General features: G+C 40.9%; 1 protein-coding gene across 1 annotated transcript in view; it reads right to left on the bottom strand.

Annotated features, from left to right (window-relative positions):
* Window positions 1-16,248, bottom strand: part of LOC145480918 (uncharacterized) — a 17,560-nt gene extending 1,312 nt beyond the window's left edge. Inside the window, exons 1-12 of the mRNA XM_081459261.1 lie at window positions 16,125-16,248; window positions 13,446-13,598; window positions 11,592-11,648; window positions 7,566-9,287; window positions 6,137-6,238; window positions 5,430-5,490; window positions 3,918-4,156; window positions 3,255-3,341; window positions 2,290-2,444; window positions 1,778-1,932; window positions 1,346-1,473; window positions 1-797 (exon numbers count right to left, since the gene is read on the bottom strand). The exon at window positions 1-797 is cut by the window's left edge and continues 1,312 nt beyond it. Coding sequence (XP_081315387.1) covers window positions 666-797; window positions 1,346-1,473; window positions 1,778-1,932; window positions 2,290-2,444; window positions 3,255-3,341; window positions 3,918-4,156; window positions 5,430-5,490; window positions 6,137-6,238; window positions 7,566-9,287; window positions 11,592-11,648; window positions 13,446-13,598; window positions 16,125-16,199 — 3,066 coding nt within the window. The 5' untranslated portion in view covers window positions 16,200-16,248 and the 3' untranslated portion in view covers window positions 1-665. The remainder of the gene's footprint in view (window positions 798-1,345; window positions 1,474-1,777; window positions 1,933-2,289; window positions 2,445-3,254; window positions 3,342-3,917; window positions 4,157-5,429; window positions 5,491-6,136; window positions 6,239-7,565; window positions 9,288-11,591; window positions 11,649-13,445; window positions 13,599-16,124) is intronic.
* Between the last annotated feature and the right edge of the window lie 5,994 nt (window positions 16,249-22,242).

Raw genomic sequence — 22,242 nt, forward strand, 5'->3', positions numbered from 1 at the left:
TTTGTTCTTTAAAACATTACCTCTCTTTTTATGGTAATTACATATTACGCAAAGGCAAATTCATGTCAGTCATCACTCACTGAGAAATTCACCGGTTTGCTTATAGAGCACTTTGACGTTCTTAAGCTTCAAAACGATAAAATGATTTAGGCAGTTGTCCCCTTTCTCACAAACTACCTCTTCAAACGCGTTGACCCTGATAAACAACGAAGGTTGAGTAATGAGTACAACAGGCCAACTGAAACAGAGGTTCCAGAGAGGAGGCTGTGTCTTTCTGTCCATTCTGCATCTATATTTATACAGAACGCTTCTTCTGTATAAAAATCGCAGAAAACATATTCTGAATAGGGGTATAAAAACAGCGCGGTCATGTGATTGTAATAGCGCATTTTCATTGGGTCCATTCCTTCTGAATTATTAATGCGTTTAACAATATTCCAAAGCCCTCCCCTCCCTCCTCGCTACAAACACTTGCATCCCAGCAAAGTATGAAATAATCCTACTGGCAACAACAAAAACGTTTACACAACTTTATTTCTTACCGTTTTTCACGTTTTAAACGCGTTTACCTCCCCATATAAATATTTAATTTGTTTCTGTATAAAATAACTCAAAATTTTTAAAATTGAATTTAAAAGTCTGCGAAGTGATAATGACGAGGAGTGTCAACTCTCGGCCGCTGGGCTCACGTTGGCCGCGCAAACGATAAGCCTGTTCTTGACCGGATGTGTTTCCACAGTGAGTTCATTACTTGAAGCTTCCGTGTCAAGGTTTAGGAGATACACAGATCTGTTGCCCTGCAAAACAGTAACAGCATGAAAAGCCAGTTTAGTGAAGAATATGGCCAATCAGGAGGCTGGAAATTCATCAAATATTTGGCGGTAACATCCGAACCCTCTGTGTTGTACCCAATGATATTTTCCCGCCAAAATGTGCCTGATCCCAGCGTTCGTCGCAGCTTCAAAAGATTTTCCCGCCATTACACGCCGCGTCCGTCGCAGCTTACATGTTATTTTCCGTCGAAATGTCAGCGTGGCATAGTGAAATATTCAGGTCAAGAGCGGGAAAAGCTTCAAGCAGAACTAAACAAAATCAAAAGTAATCCCTTGCGCAGTGAACCAATCAGAAGTCGTAATTTGTAGCCGGTGCGGTATTCGGCAAAATCACCTAAACCCTAGTCTCAACAGCTAATTTCGATAATCTACTAGTGTCCTACGCAGACCTTGTTAGAGCTCGTCACGCAATCTTCCTCCCGAAGATTGCGTGACGAGCCCCAAGAACGTCTACGTACAACGTAGGAGGCTGATAATTTACTAGCTATATAGAATTCTTGAAGGTCCCTTACCTGTACCAGTGGATACTGAATGCCGGCATTTAACAGGACCGAGCGAACCCCATTGTCACCACAAAAACTGAGACAAACTTCGTCACCATTAAAATCAGCTTTGACACAAAACAAAACCACTTTGGTTCCTAAAATGTTCAACATAAACATACAGAGGTTTACCTATAACTAGCCAGCGTCTCATTCGGGTTACATGAGTAAATTGTCAATACCTTGTGAAACGCAAAAGTCGATTCAGGGTATTGGAGATTTCATTAATTTTCTAACCTTCGATGACTTAAAATGACAACGTTTTATCCTGGGCTTGTTTCATCAATGCGAGTGTAAATGAAGGGAAAGTGTGAAAGAAAACTCGTGATAACGCTAAATGAGCGTTAACGCAGAACGCATTGACGACTAAGACGATTCAGTCGTCTTTAACACACAGCTTACCTTGAGGTCCTTTGCTCGGGTTGTATTTGAGAGTGAAATTTACACTCTCTTTCTCCCCCGGGGCAATACAGCGGTACGACATCACCAATGGGAGGCGTAAAGTTCCGGCTGTTCCCAGGCACTTCCCCAAAGCGACCTGAAGTGTGTTCTCCAGGCTAAAAAAAAAGACAAGAACATAAACAGTTGAGACACTACCTATTCGAATGTGAAACCCACATGTTACTTGTTTTCAACACTGGAATCTAAATTTCTGAAAGTTTGAAAGATGAAATGTTCGAAATATCGCGATTGTGAGACAAAAAACATCTCCGATGGGATTCGAATCCATGAGCTCCAACTGAAGATACCCATAGGGCGCTCTTACCACAGTAACACAGGATAACTAAAATCAAACAGTGAATAATAACCCGAGCAGAAACAAAGAACCAAGGTTGTCATAAAGTTTTGAGTCTGGGGATATGCTAGCGTGAAATCTCCTTCACGTAGAAACGAGCAACTGGAGCACTGCTGACCTTTTTTCGTGTTCTTGGAGCAGGCTTTGTATTTCAAAATGTTGATTTCTTAACGCGATCTGAACGGCGGTCTGATCGTAGTTGGATTGAGCTTTAGTATCGACTCCATGCTTCAACAAAACCTCCACCACTTCTTCATGGCCCTTCTTACACGCCTGGAAACAGACGAGAAATGGTTACATCCTAACTAACGAGTTCATAGAATATAAGTAACAGCAAAAGAAAACAGTAAAATAGCCACTCTTCCAAACTTAGCTAAAATCCTATCTGCACTCTCGAAAAAAAAATGCTCGATTTTACGGGGTTGAAAATAGCCTCATAGCGTATTCTACATATGTCTCAGGTGCCGCCCACACTACGCCGGGGGAATCAGTGAAAACAGAGGATTCACTCCGAAAACGCGTCAAATGTTTTCCGTCCACACTACGCCGGAGGAATTTGAAAACGGAGGTTTCACCCTGAAAAAGCATCAAATGCTTTCTACCCACACTACGCCGGAGGAATTGAAAAATACAACAATCACCGGTCATTTTGGATTTGTGTTTGAGGAAGACTCGGTCAGGAAAATCACATGATCATCGTGACGTCATCGTTTTCGAAAAGCTCCGTTTTCAAAATGTTTTCCGTCCACACGAAAACGAAAAGCCGGCGTTTTCAAATTCCTCAGCTTTGAAGAGCGTTTTTTGAAAGCTCCGTTTTCGTGACGGATTAGAATAGACAGAAGCGCTAACCGGAGAAATAAGGCTGTTTTGTCAAATTTCTTCGGCGTAGCATGGTGTGGACGCTGCCTCAGGAGTACAGATATTCTTCCAAAACCACAGTATACTTTCACACGATGAAAAATCCAATTTCCCCCTATAAATCCATTTTTCGTATCCAATTTCAATGTGTCAAATACAGCCGTGTCACCAAATTGTTTTATTTGTTATTCCCACTGCGCATGAGTGATCGGTAAGCCCACTGACCTTCATGAGTGCCGTTTCACCTGCTGTCTGTTGCCAGTTGATGTGAGCACCAGACTCCAGTAGAATCTGCACGGTTTCTGGAAAACCCTGAAACAAACAAATGATGTTTCAAATTCTGATTATTTAATCACAATAATCTCCACTTCAGCTTATAGGTCGGTAGATGTCCTTGTTTGATCATTCTGCAATGTTCTGTTTTCATTTGCAGCACCCCATCCGCAAGAACTCAAGTAAACAAACTTTCTTGTTTTGGTGAACATTTTTGAGCCACGCACCAAACGCACGCAAAGTAGTTTTTTCTCCTGACGTAAAGCGTTGTGCTTTTAGCTGTACGAATGCTCCAATAGTCGTGCAGTGAAATCGAGTTAGGACGCTAATGACAAGAAGAAACAAGTCTAACTTCAACTTTGTCACCATTTCTCCACTTCTTTCGTTCACTCGTTTCTTACAGGTCTGCTTTGCAACAGAACAAAACATGATCAATTCTTTTTGAAAAAAAAATTCCACGGATAGCCGATGCAAATCGAAATCCTGATCGGGGAAGTCAAATTGTCGTGGAAAGAAGACGAATACATTCACAGCATTTTTCGTTCGTTTTTGGGCGAATCTGAGTGTGTGGTTCGGGGGGGGGGGGGGGGAGAGGGGGCTACCATTGATAAATACCTGTTCTGCAGCGTGCATAAGTGCTGTCATGGCGGTTCTCTTCTGAACAGTATTAACACCAGCTCCTCTTCTCAGTAGCAGTCTGACGATCTCGTCCTGACCACTCGTCGCCGCCCACATCAGTAGAGTCATTCCTGACGCTGTATCTATGGCAACGTCATCCGGGTTAAAGCCGGGTACAGCCAGGGCTCGTCTGACAAGCATGGCGTCACCTTCTTGAATCGCCTGTCGCAAGGCGGCTGAATGGTGGAAATAAAATCACGAAATATATAAACAAACCTCGAGTGGTACAACGTTGAAGAAACATCATCATCCAGAAGAGAGCGCACCTAGGCCGCCTGAATTAACACTAAATGAAGTTAATAGGACATGTGATGACAAATAGTCTTTTATGTAAGAGTGTTGGCAAAAAAAACTCATATCACAGGTGCTACTCAGTGATAACAAACTATAAAGCCTTTCAACACTATCCATGGCCTAATAGTGTTACTACAGGGGAATCCCGCCTGACGGCCACCTCGTTAATACGGCCACCTCGTTAATACGTCCACTTTATTCTGGCCCGAAAAAATACTCAGTCAGTCATTTTCTTATTTAAAGATCCCCTTTCATACGGCCACCCCGATATTAAGGCCAGAGTTTTGTGGCCCGTTGGTGACCGGATTAACGAGGTTCAACTGTATAGTCAGCTATCCCGTATCCGCATCATAGTTACATTTACTTCGTACAGGCGCGGAAAGATACATGAAAAGACTTCACCATGTTCATGGAGCGATTGATCAAAGCGCTAAACTCTGGCAGCATTACAATGAAAACCCTGTTTGTAGAATTCACATCTGGACGAGAGTCCTTCTTTTGGACCATTTTCCCTTGCTAACAGAAATGACTGTCCTCGCATCAAATCTTAAGTTATTTCTAGCCCTTATTTCTACCTGAAGCTCGTACTAGGACCCAGAAACAGCCACTCTGCTTAGATCTAATGGCATTTGATGCACTCCGTTCCAAACTCGCCACCTTCAACAACTATAACAAACGAATTACACAATAGGCCATTTCCCAGTTACCTTGCGCCTGTGTTTCAAAACGAGTCTTCGCGTAAAACCTTTCTTTTGAAAATAGGTTCATTCAAATTCACCATCTTTATTCACTTGCCACACTCACGATGACTGTCGAAGTGCTGATCCTAGCAGTATGCACGACGCCTGTCACATATGAACTCAGTTAAATGACCTTGCTCTCCATGAGTTCTCGTAGCTCAGTGGATAGAGCGCCCGCCCGGTGTTCGGGTTCGGGTCATGGGTTCGATTCCTGCCGGGGACTCAGATTTTTTCTTTGTCCCACGCTCGTGTCATGTTGATCAGTTCACTTGTAGACGGAACTCATTTTCATGTGAATGGTTTCGCATTAAGACACGTTTTGACACAGAAGCAAACAGTTATTCACAAATGACCTATCGATCCCCCATCCCGACTTTTCGTTTGTCAATGCACGTTACACCTTACATTGTCTTACCCCAAGACAAGTTTAGTGGTTCAACAGATGGAGAGGACGCTCTGTCAGTTACATTCGAGTCCTACCAAGACATAAAAATAAGACGATTCAATTAAACCTTAACACCTTTTTGACGTTCTCCATACAAAACAATCCTGATTGATCGAACTTTTTCTTCAAATATGTGGGAGCTCTAACACTGAAAAATAACCTGAAAAGATCACAGCCTTATTTACAGATTAATTTTCACGAAAAGAATGGATTAATTATCGCAGAAAACGCTAATTAGGTTGTTTTTTTAGAGTAACTTCTCTTAAGCCCCGTTTTGACCCGTCCACACTACGCCGCAGGGATTTGAAAACTCAACTGATCACCGGTCATTTTGGATTTGTGTTTGAGGAAAACTCGGTCAGGAAAATCACATGATTATCGTGACGTCATTGCTTTCGTAAAGCTCCTTTTTCAGAATGTTTTCCGTCCACACGAAAACGATAATCCGGCATTTTCAAATTCCTCCGGTTTGAAGAGCGTTTTCGAAAAGCTCCGTTTTCGTGACGGATTAGTGTGGACGGTAGGCCTAACCGAAGAAATAAAGCTGCGTTTTCAAATTCCTCCGGCGCAGTGTGGACGGAGCCTTGATAGTAACACAATAAAAATTTCAGAAACATTTCTAGTACTAATCCCCGGTTTAACTAGTTTTACTGCAAAGACTGAAAACATTTACTCACCTCTACCTCATCGAAAAAAGAATGCGGTGAATAATCATCCAAGTCGAATTCAAAATCACTCAGGTCATCTTCCCCATCTGATATGTCCTCCATTCCGCTGTCCTGTTTACAGGCAAAGTAAACAAAACTTCCTTGATTTCATCATTATTCATTCTGTAACTGAGTCCCAGGTTCTCTCTCTTAAAGAATACGCAGAGAACCCTGGAAAAGTAGCAAGAAAAAAGGCTGGTAGGATTATGTCGGCCGGAAGACGCGCAATTGGTGTGAGAGGTAATTTAGGAGTATTCTACGAGTGATAACTTGTTTAATTCTGTCTGTTATTGTACATGTTTAAGATGAGGCTCCGTATGAAAAAAAGATGGCAACTGACACATTTACCCATAATCCTTAGCGCATGAAAATCTTAACAACGCTCGTAGAAACATACGGAAAAGTTCTTTCTAAAATTTTCAAATTAAGCTTACACAACGTCGTTGGTACAGTGACAAATGTTGCAAAAATAAAGCTTTCCTTGTGCCAAAACGGCTTTGTTAGGTTGGAAAGGCAGTGTGGTAAAATGTAGAGCCGCCATCTTACAGAGGGCTGAACGAAGAAAAATTATGTTAACAAAAATTGCAGGAAGAAATTTGCACAATGTAACCCTGCTAATGATAAAATTAGTGAAAAATGCCGTTTGAAAACTGTCTTGCCGAAAAAAAAATCACCTCAAATCCTTTCAAGAAGTTGTTTTTCTTTTCGTTTCTAATTTGTTGATGCTCTTGTCTAATCCGATGTGAGCGCAAAAACTGTCAGTAATTCGCTTTGAGTTTCATGAATAGGCAAGCGAAACTAGTACATGGCCTCAGGTAAATAAGAACGCATAAATATCGTACGAGACAAACAGCGCCGTGGAAACCAAACAAAGCCATTGTTATACAAAAATACACAACTAGAAATTAACTTCCGTGAATATTTAATCATTTTTCGATTCTTGATATTTTTTTTGTTTTATCCACTAAAATCAAAATTAAGCAATCGCTCACTTATTACAAGATGATTAGTTAAATGTAATTCAATATACCTAACACGGGATTTTTCCGTATCCGTTTCTTTCAGTATATTTTTTATCGGCGTTTCGAATAAATTTGACGAAAACAAAAACAGCATTTTGATCAGGGACATCACCAGACGCGAGAGGAAATAAGTCATTATTCTGTATCTTGCAAAACAGAATTTCGCACGGCAAATAGCAACGCTAATTTAGAGCAAAAAATAAGTTATAGATTCAGATATATTTTACGCTATATCTGCTTATTTCTTTTCAAGCGCGATCTAATCGAACTTACAAACAGAGTGAAAAAGTAACTTGTCTAAACGACACAATTTGCATGTATTTAAAATAAAATAAGACAACACCAACGAGCTTCCTATCACTTCAGATAAAACTTACCCACGATCGAAAATTTCCTGCCTCATCTTGTGCCTTGTTTTGTTTTTTAGCACTGGCTGCATCTCTTTCTTCTTTCTTCGCTGCTGGCGCTGTCGCTACGGATTTGCCTTTGCTATCAGTGTCCTTTCCACTCTCTTGTATAATCGCACCGATAAGATCTCCATCCATCAGCGGGGCAGAATTAGTCCTATTTTGCATGGGTAACAAATCTGCTGTCCTCGAAGTGATATTGTGTTTATCCATCTTACCCTGCGCATCATTAATTTTCGCCACTGGACATTCTGTAGTAGAAGAGTTTTGTTGCGTCGCTGCCGTTTTGTCGCTCGACAGACGCTTTCTCAAATTATCTCTGAGTGATTTCGGTCTTCCTTCAGTTCTTTTCGCTTTTCCCTTGTTCTTCTTCTCATGCGCTAGTCTTTTCATAGTCGGGGCAACTTGGTTGTGCAGTTGTGACGTGTCCTCCTGAAGCGAAGTCCTCGCCGATATTTCCATCTCATTATTTTCCCGTCGCTTCGCGCTCGCCTCGGAAACACTACTTTCAGCTACTGACAATGGTGACAATTTTGAGCTCGAATTTTTTGCTGACGGCAAATCACCTGTTATGTTTGAAAAATCCGCGCTTTTCTCATTCGTGTCGGATTTGTGATCGCTGTCCAAACCCCCAGCAGGTTGATTCTTTACTTTCATTGTCTTCCTCAACATTTGCATTTTGGACACGGAAAGTTTGCTAGACAGATCAGCTCGAGAAAGCAAAGATTTCACCTGGTTTGAATTCTCGTCAGTCTGTTCTTCCGGTTCGCCAAAAACTTTGCTTGTCTCTATTTCACTGCCTGACTGCAGTGACGGCTCCATGTCATTTGGCCTTGCTCTGCTCTCGAAACCAAACTCTACAGGAGGAAAGTTATCTATACTTGCACAATGGTTAATTGCTTTCGCTTGATTTTCAACGGACAGGGATTTCTTTAGCTTCGTTACCCCTTTCTTCTTACCCAAGCTGTTTTCCGCCTTCCCTAGACGAGTTTTTTCCGCATCCTGGGTAACAGATTGCAACTTTTCATTCTTCTTTTTCAACTTCGTTTTATCCGAATTCAGCGAGGATTTCAGTGGTAGTTTCTCACCCTCCCCCTCTGACTCACTTTGTGAAGATATCACAATGCACTCTTTCATTAAAGTGGGCTCGGAATCTTGCGAGCAATATTCCTGCTCATCGTCAATTGTACCTTGAGAGGAAATTTCAATAACTTCGAAACTGTCCTGCTCTGAACATCCCGCGTTCTCTTCGCCATCAATCGGTTCAAACTCGACAGAATTGTCGTGCTTCGTATCCGACGAAGCCTTCACGGAAGTACTTCGGTTTTCCGAGCCAGAGTCCGCCGTATGATCGTGTCCCTGTTTCTTCCGAAGCGAAACAAGAGCAAGTTCTTTGCTTGCTTGACGAGTCATTCCTCGGGGAGCGATTTCATCCAAGTCTAAAAGTAACAGGTCCGACGGAGCAAGGGAGGTAGAAAAATATTCAACGGCCTCCTTTGGTGGTCTCCCTCGCTTTTTCTTCGTAGTGTTTCCGTCGCTTAACTCAGGTGATGTGGAAATGTTTCCATTTGCACTCTTTTTTTCTTCCATTCCTCTGGTGTCTTTTTCCAACAAGCGGTGTTTAGGAGGACGACCTCTTTTCCTTTTTTCTGGTGGTGAACTCATTTCATTTTCGTTGTTGCCGTTTTGATCCTGAGAAGATAAAGTTAACAGATCGTCAATTTACGCTCATGTGATCTGGCGAGCTTATAATCAATGCGTTTTCTTCAATTTAGCTTTAAAAGTGATGTCTCCTACTGACTTTCGATAACAAGTGACCTCGTCAATCAAAAGAACAGGCGACAGCGCTTAAATGATTTTCAGCTCTGACACTAGCAAAGCGGTGAATGTTATTAAAGACCTTGCGATCGTACAAGCGATAGAATTAAAAGGTTTTAAACATCCAGTGCGCACAGGTGGCTTCGTATGTTGTAGAGGCGCCAAAAATTTGATTGTGTATGAATGGGTCGAATCTATTAAATAGTCCTTCTCACAACTAACTTTTTTCATTTGCATTACAATATAATCTAGCATGTATGTGAAGCAATTTCGGGCAATTTTGTAGTTTCATCCTGAAATGGCCTCGCATCCACGTTGGATTACAGTGAAATGCAAATACGAAAAGCTAACCGTGAAATGGGCGATTGCTGAACGATTTGACCATTACTCTTTTCTCTGAGAAGACCTTTTGACACTCCTCGTTCAGTTTCGCAAGCAATTCTCACTGAGTCTGTTGTCGAGCCTCAGCTCAAGAGCAGCTAAGTAAATATCTGCCACTCGCAGACGACAAAAGTAACGAAAGCCAAGTCAAGAATCTAACACGCAAATTTTAATTCACTTGAAGCCGGTTGTTTTGCTTGAGAACAAGGCTTCAGACAGTTCTGCGGAAAATTTCCTGACGGAATTTGTTTGAGTTGAAACTAAAAGTGCAAGCCAATTTGATCCTTGAGTAAAATTCATGCGGCTGAATGCGAGGGATTAAACTTTAAAACTTACCCGGGGCATACAAGCTTCAATGGATGAATGAAAGGTTAGACTGTAAGTGAGATTTCTGGTGCGAGGCATGCACTAGCCATACAGAGAGTTCTCATCAAAAATTTTAACTGCAGCTAAAATAACCGATACGGGCTGCCGGAACTTGTGCCAATCAGCAAAGTTACTGCCAGACGTTACCAAGTGCTTTAGCCGAACGAATCTCAACCACATACCTGGATTGCTATAAAATTCGAGTCAAATCTGCTTGAAACAGGTATCCTAAACTTGTGATCAACCGAGACGTTATTCTTGGACATGGCGTCTTGCGTGACGGCCGGAACTTCGTGTTTCAGATGTCGCATTTATATGGTCGCCCGCGCACGAGCAATACAGCGTTTACACTCACGTGGCCAGTAACCGTGGCAATTTGTTGGAACAAGAGGAAGTGAGTTCAACCTCCACATGATTGGCTTGGGACAACAACTTGGTCACCGTTTTATTGCTTTAGAACTCTCTAGGACACCAATATGGCAGGCTCGATTACCAGCTGGGTCTTCGGGAAAGAAGCCCGCGCCTACTTATATGGAAGCCGTGACGTTAAGTCAAAACATTCAAGTTTCGAAACTCGTTCCTTTGGCTATACCTTGTGAGTTGTACTAATTTTTCAAAAATCTGGTGATCGAAATCCCGCGCTCTATTCAAAACTTTTCACAATCTCCGGCTTCGTACGGCAAAGCTGCTTGCACCGTTGGTGGATGGATGCAATAAGGCTAAATTACCAGGAAAACGTACATCAGACCGCCTTATACTGACACACTCCGATATCCTTATGAACGATCAGTTTAGGCAGCATCCACACTACGCCGGAAAAATTTGAAAACGCAGCTTTATTTCTACGGTTAGGTCTACCGTCCAAACTTAATCCGTCACGAAAACTGAGCTTTTCGAAAACGCTCTTCAAATCGGAAGAATCTGAAAAGGCCGGCTTTTCGCTTTCGTGTGGACGGAAAACAAAACGAAAACGGAGATTTCGGAAACAATACGGTCACGATAATCATGTGATTTCCCTGAACGAGTTTTCGCCAAACACAAATCCAAAATGACCGGTGATTGTTGCGTTTTAAAATTCCTCCGGCGTAGTGTGGACGGAAAACATTTGATACGTTTCCAGAGCGAAACCTCCGTTTTCAAATTCTTCCGCCGTGGAGTGGATGGGGCCTGAAATTCAGGCTTACATTACGATACTCATGCTCCAAAAACTGTACATGCGCAAAGTTTGCTAACCTGGGAAAGAAAGATTCCCTTTTCCTCCTGCTCGGGGAGAGACGAGAAGAAACGTTGCCTCTCGTCTTTCACCGAGCAGAAAGAGAGGGGAATCTTTGTGTCACAGGATACAAGTTAACACGTACTTGTCTAGGTTTTTCTAATTAGAGACAAGAGTCACTTAACGCAAGAGAAAAAAAACAAACAAAAAAAACTCACCTTTCGATTACCGTCATCTGTATCACTGTCTTCTCCTGCCATTTCCTTCAGCCGTTTCTGTAAACAGGAAACTGAATATTATTTTGGTATATAACGGTACACACGCTAGATTTTGTCAAGATTCTTCGTAGAGCTTTAAGGCCTTGTCCAAGCTAATCCGTTATTAAAACCGTACGTATTCACATAGCCCCACACGTTGGAAAATGTTCACGTGCACTCTTTTTTCATGAATTCTCTTCATGTGATTTTGTCTATTATGTACACGAGCACTATGAAACATGCTGACAGATTCGCGGATTTGGAGGCAATGTGACGGATTCTCACGTTTTCGAAAGCCTCCATTCTCACCCACCCTCAACGACGAGGGCGACGCGTAGTCAAAAATGAATTTATATTTTGCCAGAGAAATTTGCAATTGTCTAGATCTGTTCGGTACGCTAATGGCTCTAAAAGCGTGCTCAGGCTAAATATGCAATGACGACAATGACAGCGTTCAATTCCGAAAGAAAATAGGAAAAATTAGCCGTCGTCGTTCGTGTTCCTCAGACTACGCAGAACTTTGTCATTTCACGTTGTTGGTTTGCAGAGGACGGCAAAGAAATGTACCAAGATTTATAACGCGCGTGCACAGCTATTGAGAATATTTTTCGATTAAAGAGCTCAGTCACGGTTTGCACATTTCGAAAAGTTTAGCCTAAATTTTTCAAATTCGTCGTTTATAATCCGTGTCAATCTTCGCCATCCTTGACCATCCTTGTTCCTTGATAGTTTATTATTATCTCTTTGATGTTTTTCTATCTTAGTAAACTATTATTTTGAGGTTTCCTTCCATTTAAAGGAGATTTTGTACGTGGCCAAAAAAAGACAAAACACCGTGACTGAGCTCTTTTAAAGCCTGAAATGGCACACACAACTTCGTGCAGAAATGTTATTAGCGTCGAGCATATAGCTAGTGCTGCTGTTGCTGTTTTTTGGCTAGTTTTGCTGCTTAGAGAAAGGATGAATTTCACATGGTTTAGTTAAAAAGAAATAATTGTACTGCATTTACAAATTGTCAACACAAAAAAATTATTTCTTTTCAAAATTTCAGCCTCTGGTTTATTCTTAAAATATTCTTAATTTTTTTTCGCAAATTTGAGCCTCCGTATTACTTATAAAACATATACTTTTTTTAACAAAAAAGTGTACACTGTAACTAGATAAATTGCCCAGCATTACAACCTTATCCTTCTCTCTTTTTTCATTTTATTTTATTTTATTTTTCTTCTTATCCCGTATGGCTCACGCTTATCACTAAAACTGAGATGTTTGGTTTTTAAATCAAAAAGAAGAAAGTAGAAAATGTGTTTGGCCCTCTTGGTTAGACCCTGATGGAAACCAAAAGTTGCTGACAGTCCGTTTTGTTTTCTTTGTTAAGCTGCAAGTCAGGCTCAAATAAAAAGAAAAGAAAGTGCAGCATGCCAATTAGCACCCTTCGGAGGTTTTTTTTAAAAACCAGTCACATATATATAAAAATATGCACAACATGCTAAGGACCAAATAAGAGCAAAAGCTTAAAACGAAATCACTTGTAAAAGCATGATGGAAATTTGGTTTACAGTTTGTAGTTTTTCTGTGTTTTTCACCAGCACACACTCCTTGATTCCAGTTAACAGCACACAAAGTTCTTTGAGAATGAAAGACTTCTTTACAGTAAAGGATAAATAATGATTGTATCCACAAGACATGACAAGACATCACATTGATAAAATGTCAATCAACAATACCTGTAGTTTGTATTTTGGGTTACTACCAATCAGCCATGCTCATGAATGTTATCAGTAATAAGTTAGTTTATCATTGCATTGTACTCACTGGCTTCCGACCACGCTTCTTGTAACCATCTTTTCTTTCTTGCCAAAACCTGTCGACCAGTTCCTGACATGTAAGAAGGTTGTCACTTGGTTCCCAAGAGTCTTCTTCTGAGCCATAACCCTCCCAACGAACTTTGAAAAGCACTTTTCCATCCTTAGAAAGAATTGAACAAACCATAACATAACACTATAGTCAGTTCAAAATAGTCCCATTGTCCCAGGCAATTAGATTTTCCATCTGGGCAAGCAACTTTTCATTCTCACTTGCCCAGTGGGCAAGAGATGAAAGCAAGTCATCTGCCAACTAAATCATTAAAAGAGCGAACCAAGACCTGCTGCAGGCAAGCAAAATTTGAGAGCTGCTTGTTCCAAGGGCATGCTGGAATTTGACTTTTTTCCAGCACTCTCTCACCCTCACTTTCCGGGAACCCATTAATAGCAGAGCTCCAGCAGCCCAAAGGGCCGCCAAGCGGAGCCCCATACCCATATAGGAAAGAAAAGGAAACCCATGAATTGATTTTCTCATAGTTATCATGGCCAGTGGTATTGCTCGTGGGCGCATATGAACGACAACGACGATGAAGACGACAACAGAGTCGCCCAAGATGGCGGCCACACTCCAGCTAAAAGGTTAACAGAGACATGCAGCCTTGATTTATAACCTGCTTCTTTAATATTGAACATCCATGTTATGGTCAATTGACACCTGTCAAGACACGGTATCCACTGACCAGTATCATGTGACCATATCGCGGGCTCAAATTCAGAGCTCATCAAGGTCACGTGTTTTTTGGAAGTTAAACGCTGACCAAGTGCTGGTTTTTGATTGGATTGTGGGCTCATGTCAGATTAACTTGCTGAAAACAGGGCCGGGTTGTTCGGAAGCTGCTTAACGCTAACACAGGTTTAAAAGTTGACCGTTTTCACTGCTTTTTGTTTTGTGTTAAAACTCAAATCAAAATTCCACCTTATTCTGTGTTAGCTTGATCGGGCTCTGAACAACCCGACCCAGCAGCTACACTTTTAGGCTGGCCTAAATCTATATATTAGTAACACCTGTGAGAGACACTGAATGAGAACAACTTGTCTTGCCCAAGAAACCCTGCGGGTCAGATCTCAAACAAGTGTGCTAATAGCCTGTGAACAGGCGAGGACGGAACAAAATTGGGCGAGCAAAGCAAGTGGACGAGCGCGAAGCTGAAGAACTTGAAGAGGGAAGCGATTGGGGTGGGACTGATTCAGGCTCGCCGGGAACATGTTTGCTAACCACTAGACTGACGTGTCTTCTAAAGATTGTAAGAAGTGGTTTTCACAAATAATTGCGCTTTTTATTAAACCTTAGTTACTACATGCACTGTGATTGGTCAATTTAGCAGGCCGTATTCTACTGTATGGCCCACTAAAATGTAAAGCTGTTTTTGTTACCACAGTGTTTCATGATTTATCATCAAGTGTTCTTAACTTTTATAATAAGGAACAGTTGAAAACTTTCTTTTACTTTAAATATTTGTGTATTAAATGCTAACGACTTAACATCAATTTCAAATTGAATGTTCTGCTTTCCATGTGCATCAGAAATTGGAAGCCATTCCGTATGAATAGAAATTGTTCAGACACGCCGTAGTGATATAATAAATATCTTGTTTACAGATCCTGTTTTTTCCCCTACGAAGGGGAAAAAACTTGATCTGTAACTACTTACAGAACAGACCTCAAACTTGGTTAATAAGAGGTATGTCTGAAACTTTTTCATTGTGCATGAAAATACTGCATGATATTAAAACTTTATGTTAAAATGATTATTTGAAATAAGCTCTAAAAACAGATATTTGTAAAAATACGAAAAAAAGGTACGCAAACCAAGGTATAACGTATACTGAATATTCCTCCATGTGATCACACGGTGATTACCTGACAAATAGGCGCATGACGAACCAATCACCATTGGCAGCTTTGTCATAGATATGATATTTACTATTATACTCAGAGCTAAAATGTTGGATAATTTTTAACTGCAGCATTTGTTATACATTCAAGCGTACTTACTTCAGCTATATTTTTTGACAATCAAACAGAGTTGTGACTAATAAGAGGAGAGTCACTTTGATCAAGACTATAAAAACTCAACATGAGGATGAATTTTTATCACAAAGATGGAGGCGCCTTTGTCAACCGTATGATCTGAAGTTTATACAGAAATTGCACCACACTGAAATGTACTCCGGTCAATCATTGACTCTTTCGCGTAAATGTCTGTGGTGAGTCTTGTCTGTTAAATATGATTATTCTATAGCGACTTCTGAAAAATTATATTGAAACTCGACTGACTGACAAGGATCAGTGTATTTTCATGAGCATCACATAAGTTTATACTAAATTACGACACGTGTGTTCGGACTGACATATGTGCCCGCCATTAACATACTACGAGCTTCTGACACCCGTCTGAAACCTTCAAACCTTCATGCTTTCAATTGTTATTTTGATCATTTCATCTCTAAACCTCATATAACATTGAGCAATATTCCACATTTACTGGGTAAAATAAGTACATGATATTTTTCATCGGTGCAGTTGATAAATGCGTTATCGCAATATCAGTTTAATTTATGACATTTTATTGCACGATATGCTTTCAACTAAATTTCACATATCTTACGTCTGAGACAGTTAAACTCACCTTCCTTTTGGCATCTAGTATCCTCTCTACTTCATAAATGTTATCTGTACTGTCAGATTCACTGTCGGAATCCATTATTTCAATTTTCAGAGTATTTCGCCAAAACGGAACTTCAGCGAGAATCGAAACGAATTCCATCTGAGACTGCGGTCACAAAGTGCAGCGAAATGTTTATAGTTCCCAGTCTACCGTCACCTTTTTTACCTCAAAAAAAAAAAAAAAAAAAAAAATAGCAAAAGCTGAAAGCTGCTATCTGGCTTTTTAAACGTAAACAACGTCGACAATTGTCGAGTCATTTTTTCACGCGTGCATTAGAACAACAAATTTCAAACTCGCGAGCTCTAGATGTGGCTCCTGTTTCCGTTTGTCTATAGAGTAACTCCGTGAGATGCACGCAGAAGATTGCAGGAGAGCAGGAGGAGGAGAGAAGCGGTAAAGAGTTGCCCATGTCGTGGCAAGAAAATCTACATCAAAAGACCCTCGTTATCGGTATCTGTTTCCAAATTAACAGGGATTTTTCTTGCTTAGAGTGGAGCGATCTGCACAAGGTGCACGTGCGTGCATAGCCTGCGAACAGGCTCCGAATCCTTCAGTTCCGCGCTCGCCGAATTTTTTTTTCCGTCCTTGCCGGGAGCCTGTTCGCTGGCTACATGTAGTACAGTCGAACCTCTCTAATGCGGACACCGAAGGGACAGAGCGAAGTGTCCGTATTAGACAGGTGTCCGTATTGGAGAGGTCATATCCACTGACAGTTTAGAGTGTTTAGTAGCTAAAATCAGGCCCAAAAGCGAGTGTCTTGTGAATTTCTGAATCTAAATTGATTGACTTTATTGTACTTCTCAGTTACATGCTGTACATACGAATTTTGGACAGGAAATGGTACATACAGCAAATTATCGACACCGAGTCCCCGGAGTGTCGGCAATAAAGAGGTTAAATTTGTATGAATGTGCTCCCTAGGGCCGAGATTTAGTGTCCGTTGTCCCTTTTGGGGAAGGTCCGTCTTATAGAGGTTTTTTTTTTTTCAGAGGAAATGTGTGAGAATTTTGTCGGTACAGGAGACTGTCCGTATTAGCGAGGTGTCTGTATTAGAGAGGTGTGTCCGTATGGAGAGGTTCGACTGTATGTTACTTTGGGAAGATCCGTATCAGGGTCAATTACCGAAGATCGATCGGACCACGGTGTATCAAAGTAACCGATGAATTCTCGTTGACAAGGATTCATCGATTCCTGTGATGCACCATGATCCGAGTGAGTTTGGACAAGGGATGGACCATTAGAAAAGTGATCATGGGAAGGGGGGACGGGGGCGCTTGCACTTGCTGGCCGAGGCAACACTACAAGTTCAGCCTCTTTAGAAACTAACGATACTCGTGGTGTTCAGCCATTTAGTGTGATGTTCATGCTCTCTGGCCGCCTCCTCGATGAGTTGACACTAAAAACAACCGAATCAAAAACATTTTATACAATGTAATTTCTGACAAATTTCTGACGATCGAGGGAAGAATAAGTCGAAAATTGATATTCTGACGACACGATGATGCTGGTCGAACCTCAGGGGATGCTTAGATGCTCAGGTTTTTGCGGAAAATTTAGGTCATTCTTTCTAGGTCAGTCAATGAGTCTTAGTGTTCGCCTACTTTATTCTTTCGTGATTATGTCTCTGTTTAAAACAACTTGTATCAATCATTGTAGAGCACATTTTCTTCGAGGCCTCGTGCTGCTGCATTTGATAAGGAATACCGTTTCCACCTAGTTTTTGATGGTTTTCGTATCTGGCGACGCACGGGTTCTAATTTTTAGAACCTATACCTGTGATGTGTGAGGATACAGTAACATACATTTACATCAGAGGAATGACTGACGCATCCTTAATGAACCGTTTTGCATTGAATGTCTCATATGGGAGTAGTCAGAATATTCTGTACTATATTTATATCACACCCACCAGCGGATTCTGTTACCCGATTAAGTCTCGACCAGACTGTTCACAGCCCTCTATTTTCTCGTACTTTTATTCGATCGTTTAATGCGCCGATAGAATCGCAAGAGAAATGGACGTGAGCGCAAAACGGAAAACTTGACGGGGTAGGGGGAAGGAGGGGGGGGGGGAGTGGTGGTTCTCTGCTATCGTCTCCACGCCACCAACCAATCGTGCTTCGCGCTTGCTTCGCTCGCTTTTTCTTTCGCGTGCGTTGAAAAGTAGAGAGCCTGTGAACAGCCAAAGTTAGGACCAGCTTGAAAATAAATTGTAGTGCAATTAAAAATCGTAATTTAAAAATGCAAAATTGAACTCGAAGACGAGGAACAGAGAATCGTAACAACCACTAATGAGTCTGGCGGGAAATTTTGTGCCGCCTGATAAAATAGTATTAATCCATCTAATTATGTTATCGATCGATGTTATAATCAACCAGGCATCTCTTTCCATGGTTTATCAGCAAAATGTGAAATATTACTTGTAACTAGAAGTCCTACAAAATGAAAACTCCTTTTTTGGAGCGAAACTACATAATTATGGCAGAAATGTCTTTCCAGTGTTGTGATTAGCTACCGAATTAATTGATGGAGAGAATGTCAGTTGACCCATGAAGTAATTGACCTATGTCTTCACGAGAATCATACTCGTCCAGTCTCGGCGTGTTCCCTGTTATAAGTGATCTGAATAATGGACCATGAATTCAACTATATATAGTAAAATGAAGAATTACCCATGCCAGGATAAGCCAACGAAGCTGCAACGGAGTTAATTTGCGACGCGATGGGATCATGGGACACGCACACACACATTATTGTAATCCGGCTTTGAGCGAGGAAAACATGTTTTTCTCATTTTGTAGCCGCACAGCTGCAACGGGTAAAGTTGATGAAAGTTTGAAACACAGGAGCCGATATTTGTTTCACAACATTTTTAAAAAACATCTGTACATGAGCCTCGCTGTCTAGAACTTCGTTTATATCTCGAATCTCCCGATATCTCGAAGTGGAACTCATTTTTGGAAATCGCTACCTTCAATATGTAGGTCATTTACTATGGGCTGTCTCGACCCCCTCTCCCCCCGGCATCTCTAACTACTTTTTCGTTTTCCTCATGATAGCCGGTTTCATTTGTGCAAATGCAGCCATTAAACCACTAGGAGTGATAAAAGGCGACCGTATTCACAGGCTACAAGTTCATTTGCTTTGTCTAGTGATTTACTTGATGCTGTCATAGCATAATTTGCAATGGAAATATAATCTATTTACTTATTGTTATATCCCATCCTCGTCGCCAATGTAACACAACACCTATGCAGTGATTACTTACGTTTAACATTTTAATCACGCTACTTGCATGTTATCCGGCGTGGTATTTCTACTTTTTACAAGTGTCAGGAGTCATCTTGCAATTCCGCAAAGGTCTTTACAAAAAGAGATAGTTTTGAACCCAAGATAACGAAGTATTTATCTTGTCAGTATATAAGAGATATTCAAAAACGTTTCACGTTTCTCAGAACAGAGCTAGCTATAACTTAACGTCTCGAACTCTTAGCACTGTGTTGCATGCCACGCGCCGGCGCTAATGGCCATGAATTTTAAGAAGCTAAAAGCTTCACTGCCCTTCAAATGGCTATTTGAAATTTGTCGTGAATTTATTTGTTCAGATTTGATTAGAAGCTGCTCTGCCTCGATCAAAAACAATTGACTCGTATCGAATACTTGTGGTCTCTGAAACCAGAGCGTAAGGAGACAAAACACATGGCTTTCAACACGTTTGGACTTAGGTCACGCCTGATTGCGCCTTTTTAATTCCTTCGGGCTATTTATCCTTTGCAAAAACAAAACGTAGATTTAGTATTGATGATTTCATTACTCAATTTGATCCATTTTTACATAAAACAATTCCAACGTGAAGTGGGAGCCTAAGTTTCTTGTGATTATTTACCCTCATTCCCTCTCTTACATAGGTGGATAAATATACAAGCTTCTCTTCATAATTCACAGCTTTTGCCTGTTTTGCTAGCGTTCAGGATCTTCATCCTCTGAAGAGTTTGTTGCTAAATGAAGAGAACCTTTTAACTCTGGTAAATCGTGCTGCAATTCTAGCCCAAACTCAGAAATAAGTTTCTTTAGTGTCTCATCGTCAATGTTGTCTAGCACACTCCATTGGTCCAAGTGATCCGGTGATATTTTGATGACTGGGTGAGTGGGGCTGAGGTCTTTAGTGAAGGAATTATTTAACTCATCACACATGCTGTCTGTGTATGTTTACAGTCCTGTCCACTTTTTCAACAGCGCAGAACTTGTGTAAAATCGCGGCGTGCGATGACGAATCCCTGGTGAAACGTATGTAAAAGATATCGAGATTTATTGCGCTTTCCACACAAGAGTTTGACGGGGTGTTTCGATGTCACACAAGACGGCAATTGTAACACCCACCTATAAACACGTTGACTTGCTGTTTGTGTTATTCCTGCATATGCATGTTCTCTAAGAACATGACTGCTATTTTAACGTCTTGACGAGCTGATGAATTTTGGGATCACCCCCGATCACCCAACACCGATATAGTAGATGCTTTGTCACTCCTGATGCTCACGAGAAAACACGTCTACACTGCGACCTGGCTATTTTGGGAATGAATTTTTGTGTACATATGTAATTTTTAATAACAGACAAAATCGTCACCTCGGGGAGCACGCATAGTTTGAATGTGTTGAATCACTAGAACGCACCCTGGAGACAAGTGTGGCACCAGGTGGGAGATGGGGTGAGGGACGGGTACATGGCAGCGGGTGTCGGTGGCAGAAAATGCAACAATTTGCTTGCAATGATGAGTATATCTTTGCTAAAAATTAAATAGCAAATATTTTTATTAATGATACACTTTACCTTATACTGTGTCTGTGCTAATAGGTAGTGCCAATGGTAGTACCTACACTTATCCCTCCCCTCCCGTAGTCGAATAAAAAAGCAGTCGAGCGTGACATGGCCTACCCGGCCCTAAAAAAGTGTAAAAGATGACGTTTTGTTTTGTGATGAGGTAGCTGCTTGTTAATTAACATAAAAGCTTTAAAACGTTATGCTTATCTCTTGTACAAATTTCGTTCGATAGCAACGTTCTTACAAACAGGACAGATCACTGCTTTACGTCATACCTCGGTATCACAATAGTAGATTGTCCATGTCATGTGAGGCGAAACAAACGTTATTTAAGGCACGTGTGCTTCATCAACAAAATAAGGATGTTTCGAACAGAGTAGATTTTCCGCCCACGAAAAGCCTCTGTTGTTACAACGTGCGATCTTTGTGGGAATTATATAGAACAAAACTTTGACGGAGTTTCGAAAAGTTGTCGTGTCTTGTTAATGCAGGATCTATGCCAAACCGCAAGAGGAGAACAATCAATTTACTTTGCATTCCGTGAAAAGGTTTCATTGTGTTTTAATGTGGGTTATTATGACTTGTTTTGATGACAAAACACGCTGCTCTCGCCAGTCCGCACGGCAGCCGATTTGCTTACCATGGCAACAAGCGGATTGTTTTGTTTGTTTTGTTATTATAGAAGCAACACGTAACATTGCGAGAGCAAACATTTGGAAGAGAACAGACGGTAGATTAAAGGTATATTAGTTTCTTGAAAACAGGTTAAGTTTAAAATGCTCAGTTGGAGGTTTTCGATGTTGAATTTCTTGCCATCAAGCATCGGCCCCTGTACTATAAATTCTTGCGGTGCAACTGATATCAAGTTCAAGTGGGTACAACATCGATGGCATTCGTCACGCATTCTTTAATCTCCGAAGCGTGACAGGAAAAGTGAGTCAGCAAGTTTGTGACTACTGTTACTTTTTTGAAATTTAAACTGCAGCGAAAGTTAAAGAACACTCACTATCCTCTAAATTCTACAGAACATGTTAAAATGGAATTATCAATTTCTCCCCAAAAACTTAGAAAAAAGAACGAACAATCAAACGAAACGATCAAACGAAAGAAAGGAAGAAAGAAAGTTTGAATGAGTAAATAATTCTTTATTATCAACGCAGTTAAAACAATTGCGCAACTTTACAATAAACGATCGCACAGTATCTAATGCAACAATTAAAAGCTCATTAGAGAGTGAGTGCATACAAATACAAAC

The sequence above is a fragment of the Orbicella franksi genome, chromosome 3, assembly GCF_964199315.1.
Source record: "Orbicella franksi chromosome 3, jaOrbFran1.1, whole genome shotgun sequence".
Lineage (NCBI taxonomy): Eukaryota > Metazoa > Cnidaria > Anthozoa > Scleractinia > Merulinidae > Orbicella > Orbicella franksi.